This window comes from Carcharodon carcharias, chromosome 18 (genome assembly GCF_017639515.1).
Source record: "Carcharodon carcharias isolate sCarCar2 chromosome 18, sCarCar2.pri, whole genome shotgun sequence".
Lineage (NCBI taxonomy): Eukaryota > Metazoa > Chordata > Chondrichthyes > Lamniformes > Lamnidae > Carcharodon > Carcharodon carcharias.
Genome location: NC_054484.1, coordinates 33,865,266 through 33,883,459, shown reverse-complemented (window position 1 = coordinate 33,883,459; position 18,194 = coordinate 33,865,266). Strand labels below are relative to the sequence as shown.

General features: G+C 41.3%; 1 protein-coding gene across 7 annotated transcripts in view; it reads left to right on the top strand.

The window, feature by feature from the left end:
* Positions 1 to 4,783: 4,783 nt before the first annotated feature.
* The window catches only part of traf3ip2l (TRAF3 interacting protein 2-like), a 75,768-nt gene continuing 62,357 nt past the window's right edge, over positions 4,784 to 18,194 (top strand). For 4 of the 7 annotated variants that reach the window (XM_041211744.1, XM_041211739.1, XM_041211741.1 and 1 more), the window contains exon 1: positions 4,784 to 4,936. Coding sequence is in view for 1 of the 7 variants with exons in the window: in XM_041211743.1 (XP_041067677.1) it covers positions 4,929 to 4,936 (8 nt within the window). In the remaining 6 variants the exon portion in view is untranslated. The remainder of the gene's footprint in view (positions 4,937 to 18,194) is intronic. The other 3 variants (XM_041211746.1, XM_041211745.1, XM_041211743.1) reach the window with 2 other exon arrangements.

Genomic DNA, 18,194 nt, shown 5'->3' with positions numbered 1-18,194 from the left:
GCTTAATTTAACAAATGCTATACCTCAAAATTATCCCAATTGATTGACCAAATTCTCTTAGTGGACCAGCAGTATGCTATTGCACCCACCCCAGTATTATTCAAACAGCATCTGGCTCTACAGACTGAATTTGATGATCTTTCTACTAAACAAACAGAAAAGCTTATACTTAGATCACGTGGTACATTCTAGGAGCATGGTGAAAGAACTCCTTGCTCACCAACTTCACCAGTCTGCTTCCTCTTAACTTATTACTGAAGTCACCACTCCAATAGGGTCAACCACCACCGATCATCAGAAGATCAATGATCAATTCAAACTTTTTTATTCCCTCTTTATACCTCAGACTCCTTTTCAGATCCTGGTTTATTTCATAATTTTTTTTGCTAATATTGACATCCCATCTCTAATGTCTAACTCTATGAATTTGTTAGAAGTTCCCCTTTCCCAAGATGAAATATTTAGAGGCAACTAAATCCATGCAAAGTAATGAGGCATCAGGGCCTGATGGATTTCCAATAGAAATTTCTAATAAATTTTCATCACAACTTTCTCCATCATTATTGTCTCTGCTTTCAGAATGCTTTCTCTCTGGAATGCTTTCTCTCCAAAACACCCCCTCCTATTTTGCACGAGGCATCTTTGTCTATTCTTTTAAAAAGGGTTAAGGATCCTCTGCATTGCAGTTCATGCCAGCCTATTTCCCTTTTAAATGCGAATGTCAAGATACCTGATAAAGCCTTAGCCTACCATCTTGAACCTGTTCTTCCATCTGTTATCTTTCCTGACCAAACAAGTTTTATTCAGAGCAGGCAATCCTTCTCTAATTTAAGGTGCCTTTTCAATATTATTTATACACATTCAACTACTCCTCTCCTTAAGGTTCTTATAACTATGGATGCAGAAAAGGCTTTTTATCGAGTGGAATGTGACTACTTTTCTTCAGTCTTCAGAAATTTGGAATTGGACCCATTTTATAAAATGGATAAAACCATTGTATTCCTCACCAGTTCCTTCAGCATGTACAAATAATATCCACTCTAAACACTTTGACCTCCATTGAGGTATCAGACAGGGCTTTCCCCTTTTCCCCCCTACTTTTCGCTATTGCTATTGAGCCCCTGGCAATTTCACTACAGACCTGTGGAGATATACAGGTGTTACATATGGTGGAGTTGAGCCGAAACTCTCTATATGCCGATGACCTGCTTCTTTACATCTTGGATCCAGCCTCATCTCCCCCACGTATTTTCTCTATTCTTGAGCAATTTGGTCATATTTAAGGTTTTAAACTTAATTTGCAAGAGTGAAATTTTTCCTATTAACTCTATTGCAAAGAGTTCCCTTCTTCTCTCCCCTTCAAGATCTCAGTGAGCAGTTTTAAATACTTAGGAATTTTAGTTACGCGATCCCTTGGAGACCTTTTTAAACTCAACTTTGACCCTTTGTTGGAACATAGGAAGCAGGACCTAGCATGTTGGTCTAGCTTACCCCTTTCTTTAGTTGGTCATATAAATTATGTAAAGATGAATATTTTGATAGAATTTCTATACTTATTTCAGTGCATTCTATTGTTTATTCCCAAGTGTTTTTTTGTTGCAGAAGACCAATTAATTCCTTCCTTTATTTGGAATGAGAAAACACCCAGAATTCAAAGTTTTTCTACAAGGTCCCAAGTATTTAGGTGGTTTGGCACTGTCAAATTTTCAGTTTTATTATTAGTCTGCTAATATCCATAATATTTCTTTTTGGCTTCACTTGGACTCGGCTAGTTTAGCGTGGGTGCAATTAGAGGTAGGCTCCTATCAATCCACATCTCTGCTTGGCTCTGTTGTGCTCCCCAATTCCTTTCTCAACCAGTCACTTTTCTTCAAACCCTATCATTAGACAGTCACTTAAGATTCGGACCCAGTTCAGAACACACTTGGACTACAATTACTCTCTTTATGCAGCCCTATTGATGCAAATCATTTATTTCTGCCTTCATTAGGAGATTCAGACTTTCAAGTCTGGCATGTGAGAGGCGTCAAAACCCTTGCTAACTTCTACATTGATAATATTTTTGCTTCTTTTAACTCTCTCGGCAATATGATCTGCCCTACACACTTCTTTTGCTATTTACAAATCAGAGATTTTGAGAGTATAAAAGTTGCTCTATTTCCTTTATTACCACCTAAATCACTGATAGATAGAGAAAAAAGAAAAAAAAATAAGACTCACCAAGACATCAGAACATCGCGGTAGCAGCAAATACAAGCTAAGACACAGACCTAAAGACCGGACAGCTGTGAGCACAGGCCTGAAACAGAAAGTAGCAGCAGTTGAAACAGTAACAATTCCAGGGCTCAGCAGAAGCATGGAATTCATGCTACCACTCCCCAAACTTTTTCAGAGTGCAGAAGGCTTGCAATAGGCCCAGAACTGAGGCACTGGAGAAGAAAGTTCACAAGGTACAGAACTGCTCCAGGATTACACACAAAAAGACCAGGTCATTGCACTATTTTATGCAGTGGAATCTATCTCTGATGACTTGATAGCAAGGCAGGGGATTGATGAGACCTCAACTTCTTATGAAGTCCTGCAAGCTTTTGATTTTTATTTCAGCACCATCTGAATTTAATAATAGAGCAGGCTAAATTTAATAAAAGGAAGCAAAGACCAGGCAAAAGCATGGATTCATTCATCAACAATCTCTATAGGCTGGCTGGGAACTGTGATTATGGACTCTTAAGGAATGAGCTGATTTGTGCCAGAATTGTAGCTGGACTCCAGGAAGAAGCATTATCTGATCTCTTACAGACGAAAGAGGATTTAACAGTAGTAAAAGCAGTACAGATTGCAAATTGCAAGGCAAACTGAATTCAGGAAGCAGCATTTGGTGTTTGTTGGTGGGGAAGGAGAGGTCTCGTGGAGAACATTGAGTGAAACAATTCAGTTTGTAGCCTATAAGAGAGAAAGCGCCCTGAGACTCTAAGCCTGTTAAAAGTGCGCCAACCACCATTTTGAAATGCCTTCAGAATGGTGGGTAAACTACACAAGCGAAAAGAATGCCCAGCAGGGACAAGGGGGTCAGAGTGCCACAACTGTGGAAAAATAGGTCACTTCAAAAATGTTCATCATGCAAAAATGCTGACAATCTGTAAAAAGCAGGAGAAAATTTTAAAACAAGGTGAGGCAGTGGCGTAGTGGTAATATCGCTAGACTAGTAAGTCGGAGACCCAGTTTGATTCTCCAGGGACATGTTTTCAAATCCCATCGGCAACTGTTGGAATTTGAATTCAGTTAATAAATCTGTAAGTAACAGTAATCATGAAACAATCATTGATTATCATAAAAACCCTTCTGATTCACTAATGCCCTTTATGGAAGGAAACCCGTCATCCTTACCTGGTTTGGTCTACATGTGACTCCAGACACAGCATTGTGGTTGATCCTTAACTGCTGTCTGAAATTGTCAAACAAACTACTCAATTCAAGGACAATAAGGGATGGGGAACAAATGCTAACCTTGCTAGTGATGCCCACATCCCATGAAAGAATTATGAAAAAAAAGAGAAGTGAAAGAACCACAAGTAAAGGAACTAACCTTCCTAGTGGAGCTAAATGACAGAAAATAAATACTTAAGTATTAAACCCAATATGGATGGATACCCCACAGAGTTTAAATTAGATATCCGAGACCAAAAGAAGGGAGGTACAATCATTGAAAAAATTGCACAGCCAAATCGTACAGGATTTCAACAGACTGGGTATCACAAGGGGAAACCACATCACCTTAATATACTTGGAAAGAAAGCTAATAGAAACTTGGGCTTAAGACCCTGTTCCAGAAGAAGAAAAACTTACTACAAGCTCTATAGCCACCCAGGAGGGAGAATATGGAACATCCTTGACCTCAAAAGAGATCAGGACGATTGGTCAAGGAAGCTTAGAGACCAACCCTGTGAAGTCTGAGACTTTGGGGGAGATGTAGAAGTATGTAAATATGATAGGAATAAAGACTTGGGGGGAAGATGTAGAGTAAAGGGTTAACATCAGAAGCATACAAGATGCTGATGTAATAATGTCAAATCACATGACTGAGAATTAAGAGAAATCTGGAAGGAGGGGAAGTTCTAACCTGGTTTAGATGTCCAAATGTGTCAATACTTAGTTTAAATGAAGTAATGGTTTTAAGAAAGTACAGACTTGAGCAGCATATTTTGGAAGAGACAATCCCCCAAACTCCCGTTTAGACCCCTATCACACAAAGCAGATAACTTCTTGCTAAGCAAGTCCATACGGAAGCTGGCAGATGAGAGACCATTAAAAAACACATGAAATCATAAAGCCGCCCAAAAATCTTATTAACAGCAGAGCAAAAGCAGCAAACAAAAACTTCCAAAAATATAGAAGCATTCGCTTATTCATAGCTCGCACTGGAGTCCTCATAAACAGTGGCACTGTGACTGGAGGTACATTACACTTTGCGTCCAAGAGTAGGATTTTTAAAGTTTGTTTGCAGAGGTAAACGCCGAGCTGGCTAATTAATTGCTTGGCATCACGTGAAATTGTCCCACCTGAACGGAAGTAGGTTTTGGGGGCTTGGTCAGCAGATTTGTGCATTTAAAAAAAACATAACTGTAGGTGAGGAAAGACTCTATAGGGTCTTTTATGTACAATAATAAAACAAAATATCTGGACTTGTGCATTTCAGTCTCTTTACAAATATTTTGTTTTCTTACTGGGAATATGTGAGAGATGATTAAGGAACCGCCCCTTCCCTCCCCTCCACACGAGAAGCATCGATTTGCTGACGCGGCTTGTCTTGTTCCTGTATCTGTACAGACTTGTGTGGAAGGTTAATGGCTGCGAGACAATTCGCGTTTATGTCTTAGTTGTTGGGAACGTTTTTGTTCATATGAAAATCCCCGACTAGAAGTTTAAGGATGTTGAGGTAAGCTGAAAGTGGGCAGCTTTATTCTCTGTCCTTTCTGCCTTGCGCTCGTGTAGGTTGCTATTTCTTTTTTCTCTCTCAAAGAAGCGCAATTTTCTTTCCCTCCCTAGTTTGCTTCAAATGTTTGGAAATCTTTGCCAGTTATTGTTGATACAAGTTTCATAACGTCACGCAATCACGTTGCGACATTATAATCCCATCTTGGAGTGTATGAGATTGATTTTCTTCTCTCTCTCTCTATTCTTGAGGTAATAGGAAGTCTTAAGGGCTTTCCTTACGTGTGAGGTTTAGTATCCTCGGTATGTTGTTGAGCTCACCTGTTCGAACTCGCGTTAAGGTAGCAGTAAAAGCGACTGCGAGTTTTTGCAATATGAATATTGCAATTTTAGTTTTTGTACTTAAGGTGAATTGTGTTACAATTCTCTCTTTTTTTCTCTATCATTCACTTCCTGGTGCTTACTTGGCTGTCGCTTTTTTTCTTTCCTTTCTCCCCCCCCTCCCCCCCCCCCCCCCCCCCCCCCCCCCCCCCCCCCCCCTTAACCTTTTATATGTTTTAGTTGCTACGCTAGGTCAGTGTTATGATGTTGAAGGGTGCTGAGGTCCTTGGTGTTCAGAGAAGCTTTTAGATCATTCTCGCACTGAAGGATAAAGTTGACAAAAGTATGTAGAATATGTAAGAGGAAAATATTATGAATTCATGAAAAATGCACACTTAATATGTAGGTCACGTGGATCTAATATCAATATAATCATAATTATTGTCTTCCAGCAAAGCAGTTCAATAAACTTGGTGCATTTTAATGTGAGAGCATTTAAAGACTCAAGGTTTAACATAATTCTTTGACACAATACAAAGGGAAATTTGAAATTTTTAAGCAATACAATAACATTTTAAACACGAACAAAAAGATTACCATCATGATAGCTTGCATCTGCTTAATTTTCTTAAATCTTTAAATATTTCAATGGATGGCATTTATGTGCTTGGTCTGCATGTCATCCCTTTTACAGATTTTATGCTTTAAGAATATTGGTTAGCAGTTGTGAGAATGAGATTTCTGTGAACTCTCAATGCTGTTTAAGGAATACTTTCCATAGCCTTGTGATGTCACTGGAGGGAAACAATACTGTCGTGACGGGAAGGTTTCTGGAAAAAACAAGCAAAAACTTGTTTCTGAGCTGCCTCTGACTAATTGTTCAAAACCCACCCATTTGAGAACTATAGTTTTGGTCTCCTTATTTAAGAAAAGACATAATTGCATTAGAAGCGGTCCAGAGAAGGTTCACTTGACTGATTCATGGGTTGAGGGGGTTATCCTATGAGGAAAGGTTGGACAAGTTGGGTCTGTATCCACTGGTGTTTAGAAGAATGAGAGACTAACTTAGTGAAACATATAAGTTCCTGAGGGGACTTGACAGGGTGAATGCTGAGAGTATGTTTCCCCTTGTGGGAGAGACAAAAACCAGGGGACTCAGTTTAAAAATAAGGGGCCTCTCATTTAAGTTGGAGATGGGAAGACATTTTTTTGATGGCAGTGAGCCTTTGGAACTCTCTCTTCCCTAAGCGAGTGGTCGAGGCAGAGTCAATGAATATTTTAAGGCTGGGTTAGATTCTTGATTGTCAAAGGGTATAGCAGGTAGGAAGGAATGTGGAGTTGAGGCCACAATCAGATCAGCCGTGATCTTATTGAATGGCGGAACAGGTTTGAGGGGCCATATGACTTACTCCAATTCCTAAGTTTGTATGTATCTAAAAGGCAACAATTCCTGGTTTAAGGTGCAAGGAGTTGTACAGATACATCCCTTTGATATAAGAATATGGGACAATTTGCTAATTTAATATATTTTTTATAGGATTGAATTTATTTTATGAATTTTATGGCACTCATGTTGGCTTAGCTAGTAAATGTGATTCTTGGTGTGGGACTAAACTGTTCAAATCCAAGTTTTAATCCTTGATTTATGCAGAGTTATCTTATTCCAATCAGCAAGCAACTGAGGTTAGTGTAATTTGTTATGCCTCTGTTGATAAGGAGGAGACCGCAGTCCTGATTTGCTGTCCATTGATTGGGAAAGGTCTGTCTCGATGGATTTTAAGCAAGCATTTGACAAAGTACCACACAAAAGGCTAGTTAACAAAATTGAGAATCGTGGAATAGGAGAACCAGTGTCAGCTTGGATTCTTAAAAAAAATTATGGCTAAGGATAGAAATGTTCAGAATTCTCAGAAACTGGAGCAGTCTATGTCCATATCAATGAGACCTGTGCAACATTCAGGCTTTGACAGATAAGTGGCAGTAACATTTGTACCACACAAGTGCCAGGCAATGACCATCTCCAACAAGGGAGAAGCTAACCATCTTCCCTTGACATTCAATGGCATTATTATTGCTGAAACTCCCACTATCAACATAATGGGGGGGTCACCATTGACTAGAAACATAACTTGGCCAACCATGTAATATTGTGATTACAAGAGCAGTTCGGAGGCTGGGAATTTTGTGGTGAATAGCTCACCTCTTGACTCCCCAAAGCCTGTCTATCATCTAAAAGGCACAAGTCAGGAGTGTGATAAAATAGTCCCCACTTGCTTGGATGAGTGCAGCTTCAACAACACTCAAGAAGCTAACACCATCCAGGACAAAGCAGCCCACTTGATTGGCACTTCATCCATCATCTTAAACATTTACTCTTACCACCACTGATGCACAGTGGCAGCAGTTTGCACCATCTTCAAGATGCACTGCAGCCAAGGAGGCTGCACCTTCTAAACTGCAACCTCTACAACTTAAATAAATTAAAAGCAAAATACTGCAGATGCTGGAAATCTGAAACAAAAACAAAATAGCTGGAAAAACTCAGCAGGTCTGACAGCATCTGCGGAGAGGAATACAGTTAACGTTTCGAGGCTGTATGACTCTTCATCAGAACTGAGGAAATATAGAAATGAGGTGAAATATAAGCTGGTTGAGGGGGGTGGGTGGGACAGGTAGAACTGGATAGAGGGCTAGTGATAGGTGGAGACAAAGAAGAGATTGCCCAAGATGTCATAGACAAAAGGACAAAGGGATGCTGACGGTGGTGATATTATCTAAGGAATGTGCTAATGGTGACATTAAGGGTAGAAAGCAGGACGAGCAAGTGACAGCCCCGGTGGGTTGGGGGGAAGGGATCGAAATAGGCTAAAAGGTGGAGATGAAACAATGGATGGAAAAACATTTAAAAATAATAGAAATAGGTGGGAAAAGAAAAATATATTTTAAAAAATAAATTATTGGAAAAAGGGGGATCGGATGGACAAGGACAGCAGATGCTTGGGAGCACCCACCACTTGCAAGTTCCCCTACAAGCCAAATGCCATCCCGACCTGGTCATTCCTTCACTGTTGCTGGGTCAAAATCCTGTAACTCCTTCCCTCACAGCACTGAGTGTGTGGGGGGTGGGGGGGAGGTTACCTACACCACATGGACTGCATTGGTTCAAGAAGGTGGCTCACCACTACCTCAAGGGCAATTAGGAATGGGCAACAAATGCTAGTCTAGCCACTGAGGCCCACATCTCTTGAAAGAATTGGAAAAAAAGTGAACGTTGGTATGTGTTGTTTTCAGACTGGAAGATGGAAGACAGTTGTGTTTCCTCCATGGGTCAGTGCTAGGACCATTGCTTTATTTGATAATGTAAATGATTTGGGATATTGAAATTTTACTGTATTCCAAAATTTGCCAGTGATACCAAACTTGGAACTGTGGCAAAAAAGTGAGGATATCATCAATTGACTGCAACAGGATATAGGCTAGCAGATAAGAGGGCAAGTAGCAAATGGAATGTAATTCGGAGAAATGTGAGGTGATGCATTTTGGCTGAAAGGTTAAGGAGAGACAATATAGATTTGAGGGCACAATTCTAAAAGTGCAAGGAAAGAGGAACCTTGGAATCATGTGCATCGACCTTTGAAGGTCACAGGACATGTTGAGTGGTTAGCAAAGATATGGAATCTTGGGATTGTGATGTTCAATGGTTTGATTGACCTGTGTTTGATTCAGTTATTTTGGTAACTGATCTGTGCCATTATACTTGATTGTTTAAGCCTGGGGTGGAGCTGGAGGTTGAGAAAACTGAGGATCCTAGAAAGGACTAGAAGCTCTTGAACTGAGAACAAGTATATAGAAAATCCTGAGAGTTTGGAGATATGTTAAAATGCTGTAAATCTGTTAATTTAGAACTAGAATCATCTCTACATTGCTGTAAGATAAACCAGGTTTATAAGATTTACAGCAAACTAGTGAATTCATAACAGGCCTTATGAGATACTGAACAGAAAAGCAGGGAAATCATGCTGAACCTTTATAAACCCCTGGTTAGGCCACAACTAAAGCATGACGTTCTAGTGACTTTAGGAAGGATGTGAGGATCCTCAGGAAGATGCAGGGGAGATTTACTGGAATGGTTTCGGGTGAGGGATTTTAGCCACAAGGTTAGGTTGGAGAAGCTGTGGTTATTCTTCTTGGAACAAAGAAGGTTGAGAAAACCTGGATAAAGATGTCCAAGAATATGATAGGTTTAGAAAAAGTAGACAAAGAAAAGCTGGTCAGTTGATGGTACAAGGACAGGTGATACAGATTTAAAATATAGGGAAAAGGATACAAGGGAGAGGTGAGGAAGAACTTTTGTACACAGCAAATGGTCATGACTTGGAACACACTGCCCATGAGGATGGTGAAAGTGGAGGTGATGAATGGTTTCAAAAGAAAATTGGATAGGCACTTCAGGGAAATAAACTTGCAGGACCACGAAGGAGAGGGGAAGTAGGACTGACTGGATTATTATCAAGAACTACCATGGATTGGTGGGCCGAATAGCCTCCTTCAGTGCCGTAATTAATCTATGATGCTGACTCTGACTGAGAGCAAAATTGAGTTCTGGTATAATGTCTGCACAATTGCATACCTGCTGGGAAAAATAATGGAGGTACATTTTTAGTTCTCTTTTTTCCTTGAAGTCTCTTCCTCTGCAAACCCTCATAGGCAATTCTCTGACCAAGTTGTGCAAACTCATTATATGGGTTTCAATAATCACTTGTATGGAATGTAATCCAAATTCAACTAATATATTCAATGACTTCTAATGTTGATAGCCTCTGCCATGAACCCTGAAGTTACTCTGGGCAAGATTTTAAATCGTTTTTAATTCATTACTCCCAAGTTTTATGGACAGAGGTTTTATACCTTGCATGTGGGACCAATGACAACCTGGAACCCAAAATAAAATTGTTCTGTAGACGTAAGTAAAAATTGTATTGACTTCCTTGTTTTAGTTTCTTGAAGAAGTTGGGTAGGAATTGGGTGTCTCCTAAAATTATTGATTTAAGAACTAAGCTTCTGAATGTTACGTGTCAGCTTTTTAAAGAAAAATGTTCATGTCAAGCCATACATAGAATGGCAGAATTATCAGTGAATTAAGTCAAGAACTGAGGAATTTTGAAGCATAGCAACTACAATGGTGTGCTTTAAAGATCAGTTGCCTGGTAGCTTTATTAGTTTTATGAATTTTGTTGGTTTATAAATAATAGAACTTATAAACATTCATCCCAGTCAGTCCATGTTGGTGTTTAGAAGTATTTGCTTGCATGGAGATTAATCACATTAGATTCTAGGGGCCATGTTCATCAACTCTTCTCCTTCATCCACCTAACCAATTAAATCTTGAACGTTGATGCAGTTTGTGCTTCAGTAATTAACCCTGGAAGTGAAATCTACAGCCATGCAATAACAAAGAACATCCTTCACTCCTGCTGTAAATATGTAGAATTAATTCTCTATAGCCCTGTTCTTGAACCCTCTATTGCTGAGAAAAGTGTGCTTCTAACTAACCGGTCTCATCCTTTCATAATTGTGTATCGCTGTGAAATTTGCATTGTTTTAATACTATGAACTTTTCAAGTCTATTTCCTCATATCAGCTATCATCCTAACCTTAGTGTGGTACCCAATATTATACATAGTACTCTGAGGTTTTAAGGTTTTATATAGGCTATAATATTCTATATCTTTTGATATCAAGTCAATAACAACTTTTTGATGTATAGTAATGACCTAGGCTTGGGTATGCAGGGCATAATTTCAAAGCCTGCAGATGAGACAAAAAAGTGAGGATATTACTAGATTTCAGGAGGATGTAGAAGGACTGGTGAAATAGGCAGCCATGTGGCAGATGGAATTTAATGCAGATGAATATGAATTGATTAATTGTGCATACACAAATGTTTGAAGGTGGCAGGACATGTTGAGAATGCTATTGAGGCATATAGAATCTTGGCTTTATCTGGAGATTTAATAACTTTCAAAAGGGAATTGTATAAGTTCTTGAAGGGGAAAAATTTGTTCACTTTGGCACAAAGAACAAAAAAGCGGAGTATTAATTAAATGGAAAACAACTGCAGAGTTTGGAGATCTAGATGTTCTTGTGCATGAGTTGCAAATTAGTATGCAGGTACAGCTTGCAATTAAGGCTCGTGGAATGCTATCCTTTATTACGAGAGGGATTGAACATAAAAGTAAGGATATTATGCTTCAGTTGTACAGGGCATTGGTGAGACTGCATCTCACACTATGGGCAGTTTTGGTCTCCTTATTTAAGAAAGGGTGTAAATGCATTGGAGGCAGTTCAGAGGAGGTTTACTAGATTGATACCTGGAATGAGTTGGTTGTCTTAGAAGGATAGGTTGGAAAGGCTGGGCTTGCTTCCACTGGAGTTTAGAAGAGTGAGGGTGACTTGATTGAAGCATACAAGATCCTGAATGGTCTTGGCAAGGTGGACGTGGAAAAGATGTTTCCTCTTGTGCGTGAGTCCTGATCTAGGGGGTACTGTTCAAAGTTAGGGGTCGTCCTTATAGGATAGATATGAGGAGAAATTTTGAGGGTTGTGTGACTTTGGAACTCTCTGCCTCAGGCAGTGGAATTGGGGTCACTGAATATTTTTAAGGCAGAGATTCTTGTTAGGCAAGGAAATCAAAGATTATCAGGGAGTCCATGGGAATGTGGGACTCAACACAAACAGATCAGCCATGACCTTATTGAATGACTGAGTCGGCTTGAGTGGCTGAATGGCTCACTTCCGCTCCTATTTCGTATGTTCACATTGGAAGGGCTGTGGGGATAGAGGGGATTGGAACTAATAGAACTCTTTTTCAAAGAGCCTGCACAGACACAATTGACATACTTGAGAACTAATTTACAGGGTTATGGTGGGGTTTGGGACCAGTTTGGACATTCCTTTCAAAGAGCCAGCACAATGGGTTGAATGGCCTCCTGTGCTGTAAGGTTCTGTTATTCCAAGTTTTTTTTTGGAGGAGCAGGTATTAAAGTTGACTGTAAAGAACTTGGGCAGCAATTCAGCTTAAATCTTGTGTTCCTTGTAGTCTTGGCTCATCACGCCTGATGTCACCCATTTATAAAAATAGCTTTACTTTTATTTGCCTTGCATTGGAAGTAGTAGGGCAGGTTGTGATAGTGGTTAATAAAGCATACAATATCCTAGGCTTTATTAAGAGGGGCACAATGTACAAGGTGGTTACAAGGAGCAAGGTGGCTACGTCGAACATGTATATGGCGCTAGTTTGGCTCAGTTAATGTGTTGAGTCCAGTTGTGAAGGCATTGGAGAGAGTGCAGAAAGGATTCATGAAATAGTTCTAAGGATGAAGAACTTCAGTTATGAAGATAGATTGGAGAAGTTAGGACTGTTTTCCTTGGAGGAAAAAAAGGCTGAAAGGAGATTTGAAAGAGATATTCAAAATCATGAGTATGGACAGAGTAGATCGGGAGAAACTTATCTCACTTGCGAAAGGACCAAGAACGAGAGGGGACAGATTTAAAAATAATGACAAAAAAAAGTATTTGTTATAAGAGAAAATAATTTATCACAGTGAGTGGTTAAAGTCTGGAATGCACTATCTGAGTGTGGTGGAGGTAGGTTCAATCAAAACATTCAAAAGGGAATTGTACTGTTACCTGAAAAGGAAGAATATGCAGGCTTACAAGGGGAAGGTGAGAGAATGGTACTAAGTGAACTGATCATTCCAAGAGCTGGTCCAGATAGGCCAAATGACCTCCTGCACTGAATGGACAGAATTGCATTTGCCATTGTATCTCTCACTCTCTATCTATTTTTAACAGCATTATCAACCTGAGGTGCTACCTTTTTAATGCTAGTGAACCTGTAACTTCAAGCATCTTAGCTGTTCCACAGCAGCAAAGCCACTTCCATTCTGAGTACATTTACTGATGTTAGATTTTGGTAAACAAAAAAAAAGCACCTGGTACAACACAACTTGTATTTAGTACCTTTAACCTAATATAACATTGACGCGCTTTACAGGAACGTTATAAAACAAAATGATACCAAGCCAATTTAGGAGCTATTGGATCAGATAACCGAAAGCTTGGCCAAAGTGGGAGGCTTTGGGAATGTCTTAAAGGAGGAAAGTGAAGTGGAGAAGTTTATTTATGGAGGTTGTTCCAGAGTTTATGGCCTAAGTAACTAAAGATACTGCCACACAAAGGTGGTCTGATTAAAAATGAATAGGCCAGAATTAGAGGAATGCAGATGTCTCAGTCTTGTGCGGATGGAAGAGTTTGAGATAGGGAGGGGGTAAGGCTGTGGAAGGGTTTGAAAGGATGAGAATTTTAAAATCAATGCTTTGGTTCCCAGCCATGCAGCATCAGTGTAGGTCAGCGAGCATAGTGATAAATGAATGGGACTTGGTCGGAGTTAAGACATGGGCAGCAGAAGTTTGGATGACTTCAAGCTTATGGAGAGTAGAAAGTGGGTGACCAGCCAGGAGTGCAATAGAATAGTAAGGTCTAGAGGTAATGAAGGCATGAGGGTTTCAGCAACAGATGAGCTGAGACAGTGACAAAGTCTTGTGATCTTACAGAGGTGGAAGTAGGCTGTCCTATGCATTCCATCACTGAGACTGGAAGCTCATTGCATTAAATTCCAGCTGCCACCTTTTTAGGCCCATTTCCCCATCTTACCGATATATCTTTGCAGCTTCTTGTGATCTTAAGAATTTCACAATAACATCCTGTTGTGGTATTACATGAAAATGTTGACACCCATTTGTTCTAGGCCTATATCCAAATTCTTGGCATGTGCAGTGACCACAGGCAGCCTTGTATTGAACCCTGAGGAATAGCATTACCCACTTCAAGCCACTCTGAAATGCTGTCCTTAAACTCAACCCTTGCTTTGTTCCTTTTATAACTAATAAATGTAGGAGTTTTAATGCCATGCTTAATAGACCTTCACATTGAATCAAATTTATTTATTTTTTCCCCCCATTTAAGATAATTTGTATTTCAGTTGTTTCTTTTTATACAAATGGCCAAGTTTCAGAAGTTGCTACTTGCATTTAATAAAGATGATATTTGTACAATGAGTTAGCTGAATTTAATTGTAAATATTGGCGGAGAAGAAAAGTTTTGAGTTCTCATGACCCTTCAACAGAACTGATCTTTCTTTACAAGGAGAGGGAAATATAAGCTGGTTTAAGGTTTGGGGGGGGGTAAGAAGTGGAGGGGGGGTGTTAGGATAGGAGCAGATCATCAAAAGATGTCACAGACAAAAGAACACAGAGGTGTTGAAGTTGGTGATATTATCTAAACGAATGTGCTAATTAAGAATGGATGGTAGAGCACTCAAGGTATAGCTCTAGTGGGGGTGGGGGAGCATAAAAGATTTAAAAATAGTGGAAATAGGTGGGAAAAGAAAAATCTATATAAATTATTGGAAAAGAAGAAGTCTGGCGCACTGACCTCTACCTCGAGGAGGTTGAGCGTCAACTCGCAGACAGTTCCTCCTACCTCTCCCTGGACCATGACCCCACCACTGAACATCAAGCTGTTGTTTCCAGGACTGTCACTGACCTCATCTCCTCTGGGGATCTTCCTCCCACAGCTTCCAACCTGATAGTCACCCAACCTCAGACGGCCCGCTTCTACCTCCTACCCAAAATCCACAAACAGAACTGTCCTGCTAGACCGATCGTGTCAGCTTGCTCCTGGCCCACAGAACTCATTTATTGTTATCTTGACTCCTTTCTCTCTCCCCTTGTCCAGTCCCTTCCCACCTACATCCGTGATTCCTCTGACACCTTACGTCACATCAACAATTTCCAGTTCCCTGGCCCCAACCGCTTCCTCTTCACTATGGACATCCAATCCCTCTACACCTCCATCCCCCCACCAGGATGGTCTGAGGGCCCTTAGCTTCTTCCTCGAACAGAGGCCCAAACAATCCCCATCCACCACTATTCTCCTCCGTCTGGCTGAACTTGTTCTCACACTGAACAATTTCTCCTTCAACTCCTCTCACTTCCTCCAAATAAAAGGTGTGGCTATGGGTACCCGCATGGGCCCCAGCTATGCCTGTCTCTTTATGGGGTACGTGGAACATTCCTTATTCCAGTCCTGCTCCGGCCCCCTTCCACAACTCTTTCTCCGGTACATCGATGATTACTTCGGTGCTGCTTCATGCTCTCGTCGGGACTTGGAAAAATGTATTAATTTTGCTTCCAATCTCCACCCTTCCATCATTTTCACGTGGTCCATCTCTGACACTTCCCTTCCCTTCCTTGACCTCTTTGTCTCAATCTCTGGTGATAGACTGTCCACCAATATCCATTACAAGCCTACCGACTCCCACAGCTATCTCGACTACAGCTCCTCACACCCTACTTCCTGTAAGGACTCCATCCCATTCTCTCAATTCCTTCGCCTCCGTCGCATCTGTTCCAATGATGCCACCTTCAAAAACAGTTCCTCTGACATGTCATCCTTCTTGCTTAACCGAGGTTTTCCACCCAGGGTGGTTAACAGGGCCCTCAACCGTGTCCGGCCCATCTCCCGCGCATCCGCCCTCATGCCTTCTCCTCCCTCCCAGAAACATGATAGGATCCCCTTGTCCTCACTTATCGCCCCACCAGCCTCCGCATTCAAAGGATCATCCTCTGCCATTTCCACCAACTCCAGCATGATGCCACCACCAAACACATCTTCCCTTCACCCCCACCCCCCTTCGGCATTCCGTAGGGATCATTCCCTCTGGGACACCCTGGTCCACTCCTCCATCACCCCGTATTCCTCAACCCCCACCTATGGCACCTCCCCATGCCCACGCAAAAGATGCAACACCTGCCCCTTCACTTCTTCTCTCCTCACCGTCCAAGGGCCCAAACACTCCTTTCAAGTGAAGCAGCATTTCACTTGCATTTCCCCCAACTTAATCTACTGTATTCGTTGCTCTCAATGCGGTGCGGTCTCCTCTACATTGGAGAGACCAAACGTAAACTGGGCGACTGCTTTGCAGAACACCTGCGGTCCGTCCGCAAGAATGACCCAAACCTCCCTGTCGCTTGCCATTTTAACACTCCACCCTGCTCTCTTGCCCACATGTCTGTCCTTGGCCTGCTGCATTGTTCCAGTGAAGCCCAACGCAAACTGGAGGAACAACACCTCATCTTCCGACTAGGCACTTTACAGCCTTCCGGACTGAATATTGAATTCAACAACTTTAGGTCTTGAGCTCCCTCCTCCATCCCCACCCCCTTTCTGTTTCTTCCCCCTTCCTTTTGTTTTGTTTTTCTTCTTTTCCAATAATTTATATAGATTTTTCTTTTCCCACCTATTTCCATTATTTTTAAATCTTTTATGCACCCCCACCCCCACTAGAGCTATACCTTGAGTCCCCTACCATCCATTCTTAATTAGCAAATTCGTTTAGATAATATCACCAACTTCAACACCTCTGTGTTCTTTTGTTCCTTTGTCTGTGCCATCTTTTGATGATCTGCTCCTATCCTAAACCCCACCCACCCCCCACCTTAAACCAGCTTATATTTCCCTCTCCTTATAAAGAAAGATCAGTTCTGTTGAAGGGTCATGAGAACTCGAAACGTCAACTCTTCTTCTCCGCTGATGCTGCCAGACCTGCTGAGTTTTTCCAGATAATTCTGTTTTTGTTTTGGATTTCCAGCATCCGCAGTTTTTTGTTTTTATATTTAATTGTAAATATACCTGGTTTAGTCTTTGTAGTTTTTCAATACATTTTTTTTTCTTCATTGCTGAGATCTGGGCTTCGCTGGCTAGGTCAGTATTTATTGCCCATTCTTAATTGCCCTTGAAAAGGTGGTGGTGAGTTGCTTTCTTGAACAGCTGCAGTACATGTGATGCAGGTACAGCCATAGTGTTGTTAGGGAGGGAGTTCCCAGTGACAGTGAAGGAAAAGCGATATATTTCCAAGTCCTGGATGATGAATGGCTTGGAGGGGAATATCCAGGTGGCGGTTTTCCTATGTGCCTGCTGCCCTTCAAGATGGTAGTGGTTGTGGGTTTGAAAGGTGCTGTCTAAGGAGCTTTGGTGAGTTGCTGCATTGCATCTTGTAGATGGTGTACACTGCTGCTACTGTGTGTTGGTGTTGGAGGGAGTGCATGTCTGTGGTTTGAGTGCCATTCAAGTGGGCTGCTTTGTCCTGCATGGTGTCAAGCTTCGAGTGTTGTGGGAGCTGCATTCACCCAGACTAGTGGAGTGTATTCCATTACGTTCTTGACTTGTGCCTCATAGATGATGGGCAGGCTTTGGGGAGTCGGGAGATGAGTTACTCGCTGCAGGATTCCTAGCCTCTGACCTTTTGTAGCCACAGTATTTAAATGGCTAGCCCAATTCAGGTTCTGGTCAATGGTAAGCCTCAGGATGTTGATAGTGGCGGATTTAGGAACGGTAATGCCATTGAATGGTTCGATTTCTCTTGTTGGAAATGGTCATTGTGTGGCACGAATGTTACTTGCCACTTGTCAGTCAAGCCTGGATATTGTTGAGGTCTGTCTGTCTTTTGGACATGGACTGCTTCAGTATCTGAGGAGTTGTGAATGGTGCTGAACATTGTGCAATCATCAGTGAACATCCCCACTTCCGAACACCCGATGGAGGGAAGGCCATTGATGAAGCAGTTGAAGATGGTTGGGCCTAGGACCTTACCCTGAGGAACTCCTGCAGTGGTTTCCTGGAACTGAGATGATTGATCTCTAACAATGACTTTGTGTTAAGTATAACTTGCTTGCTTGCTTGCTAAGGGACATGGTTTCCTGTGGTAAAATTTATATATTCCTGCTACAAAACTTATTTGAGGCTGTTTCAGAAATTGGCCTTTAGATGCCGTGTGAATCCCAGGAGACCTGCATAAAGGGAAAAGCGAATTTGATGGC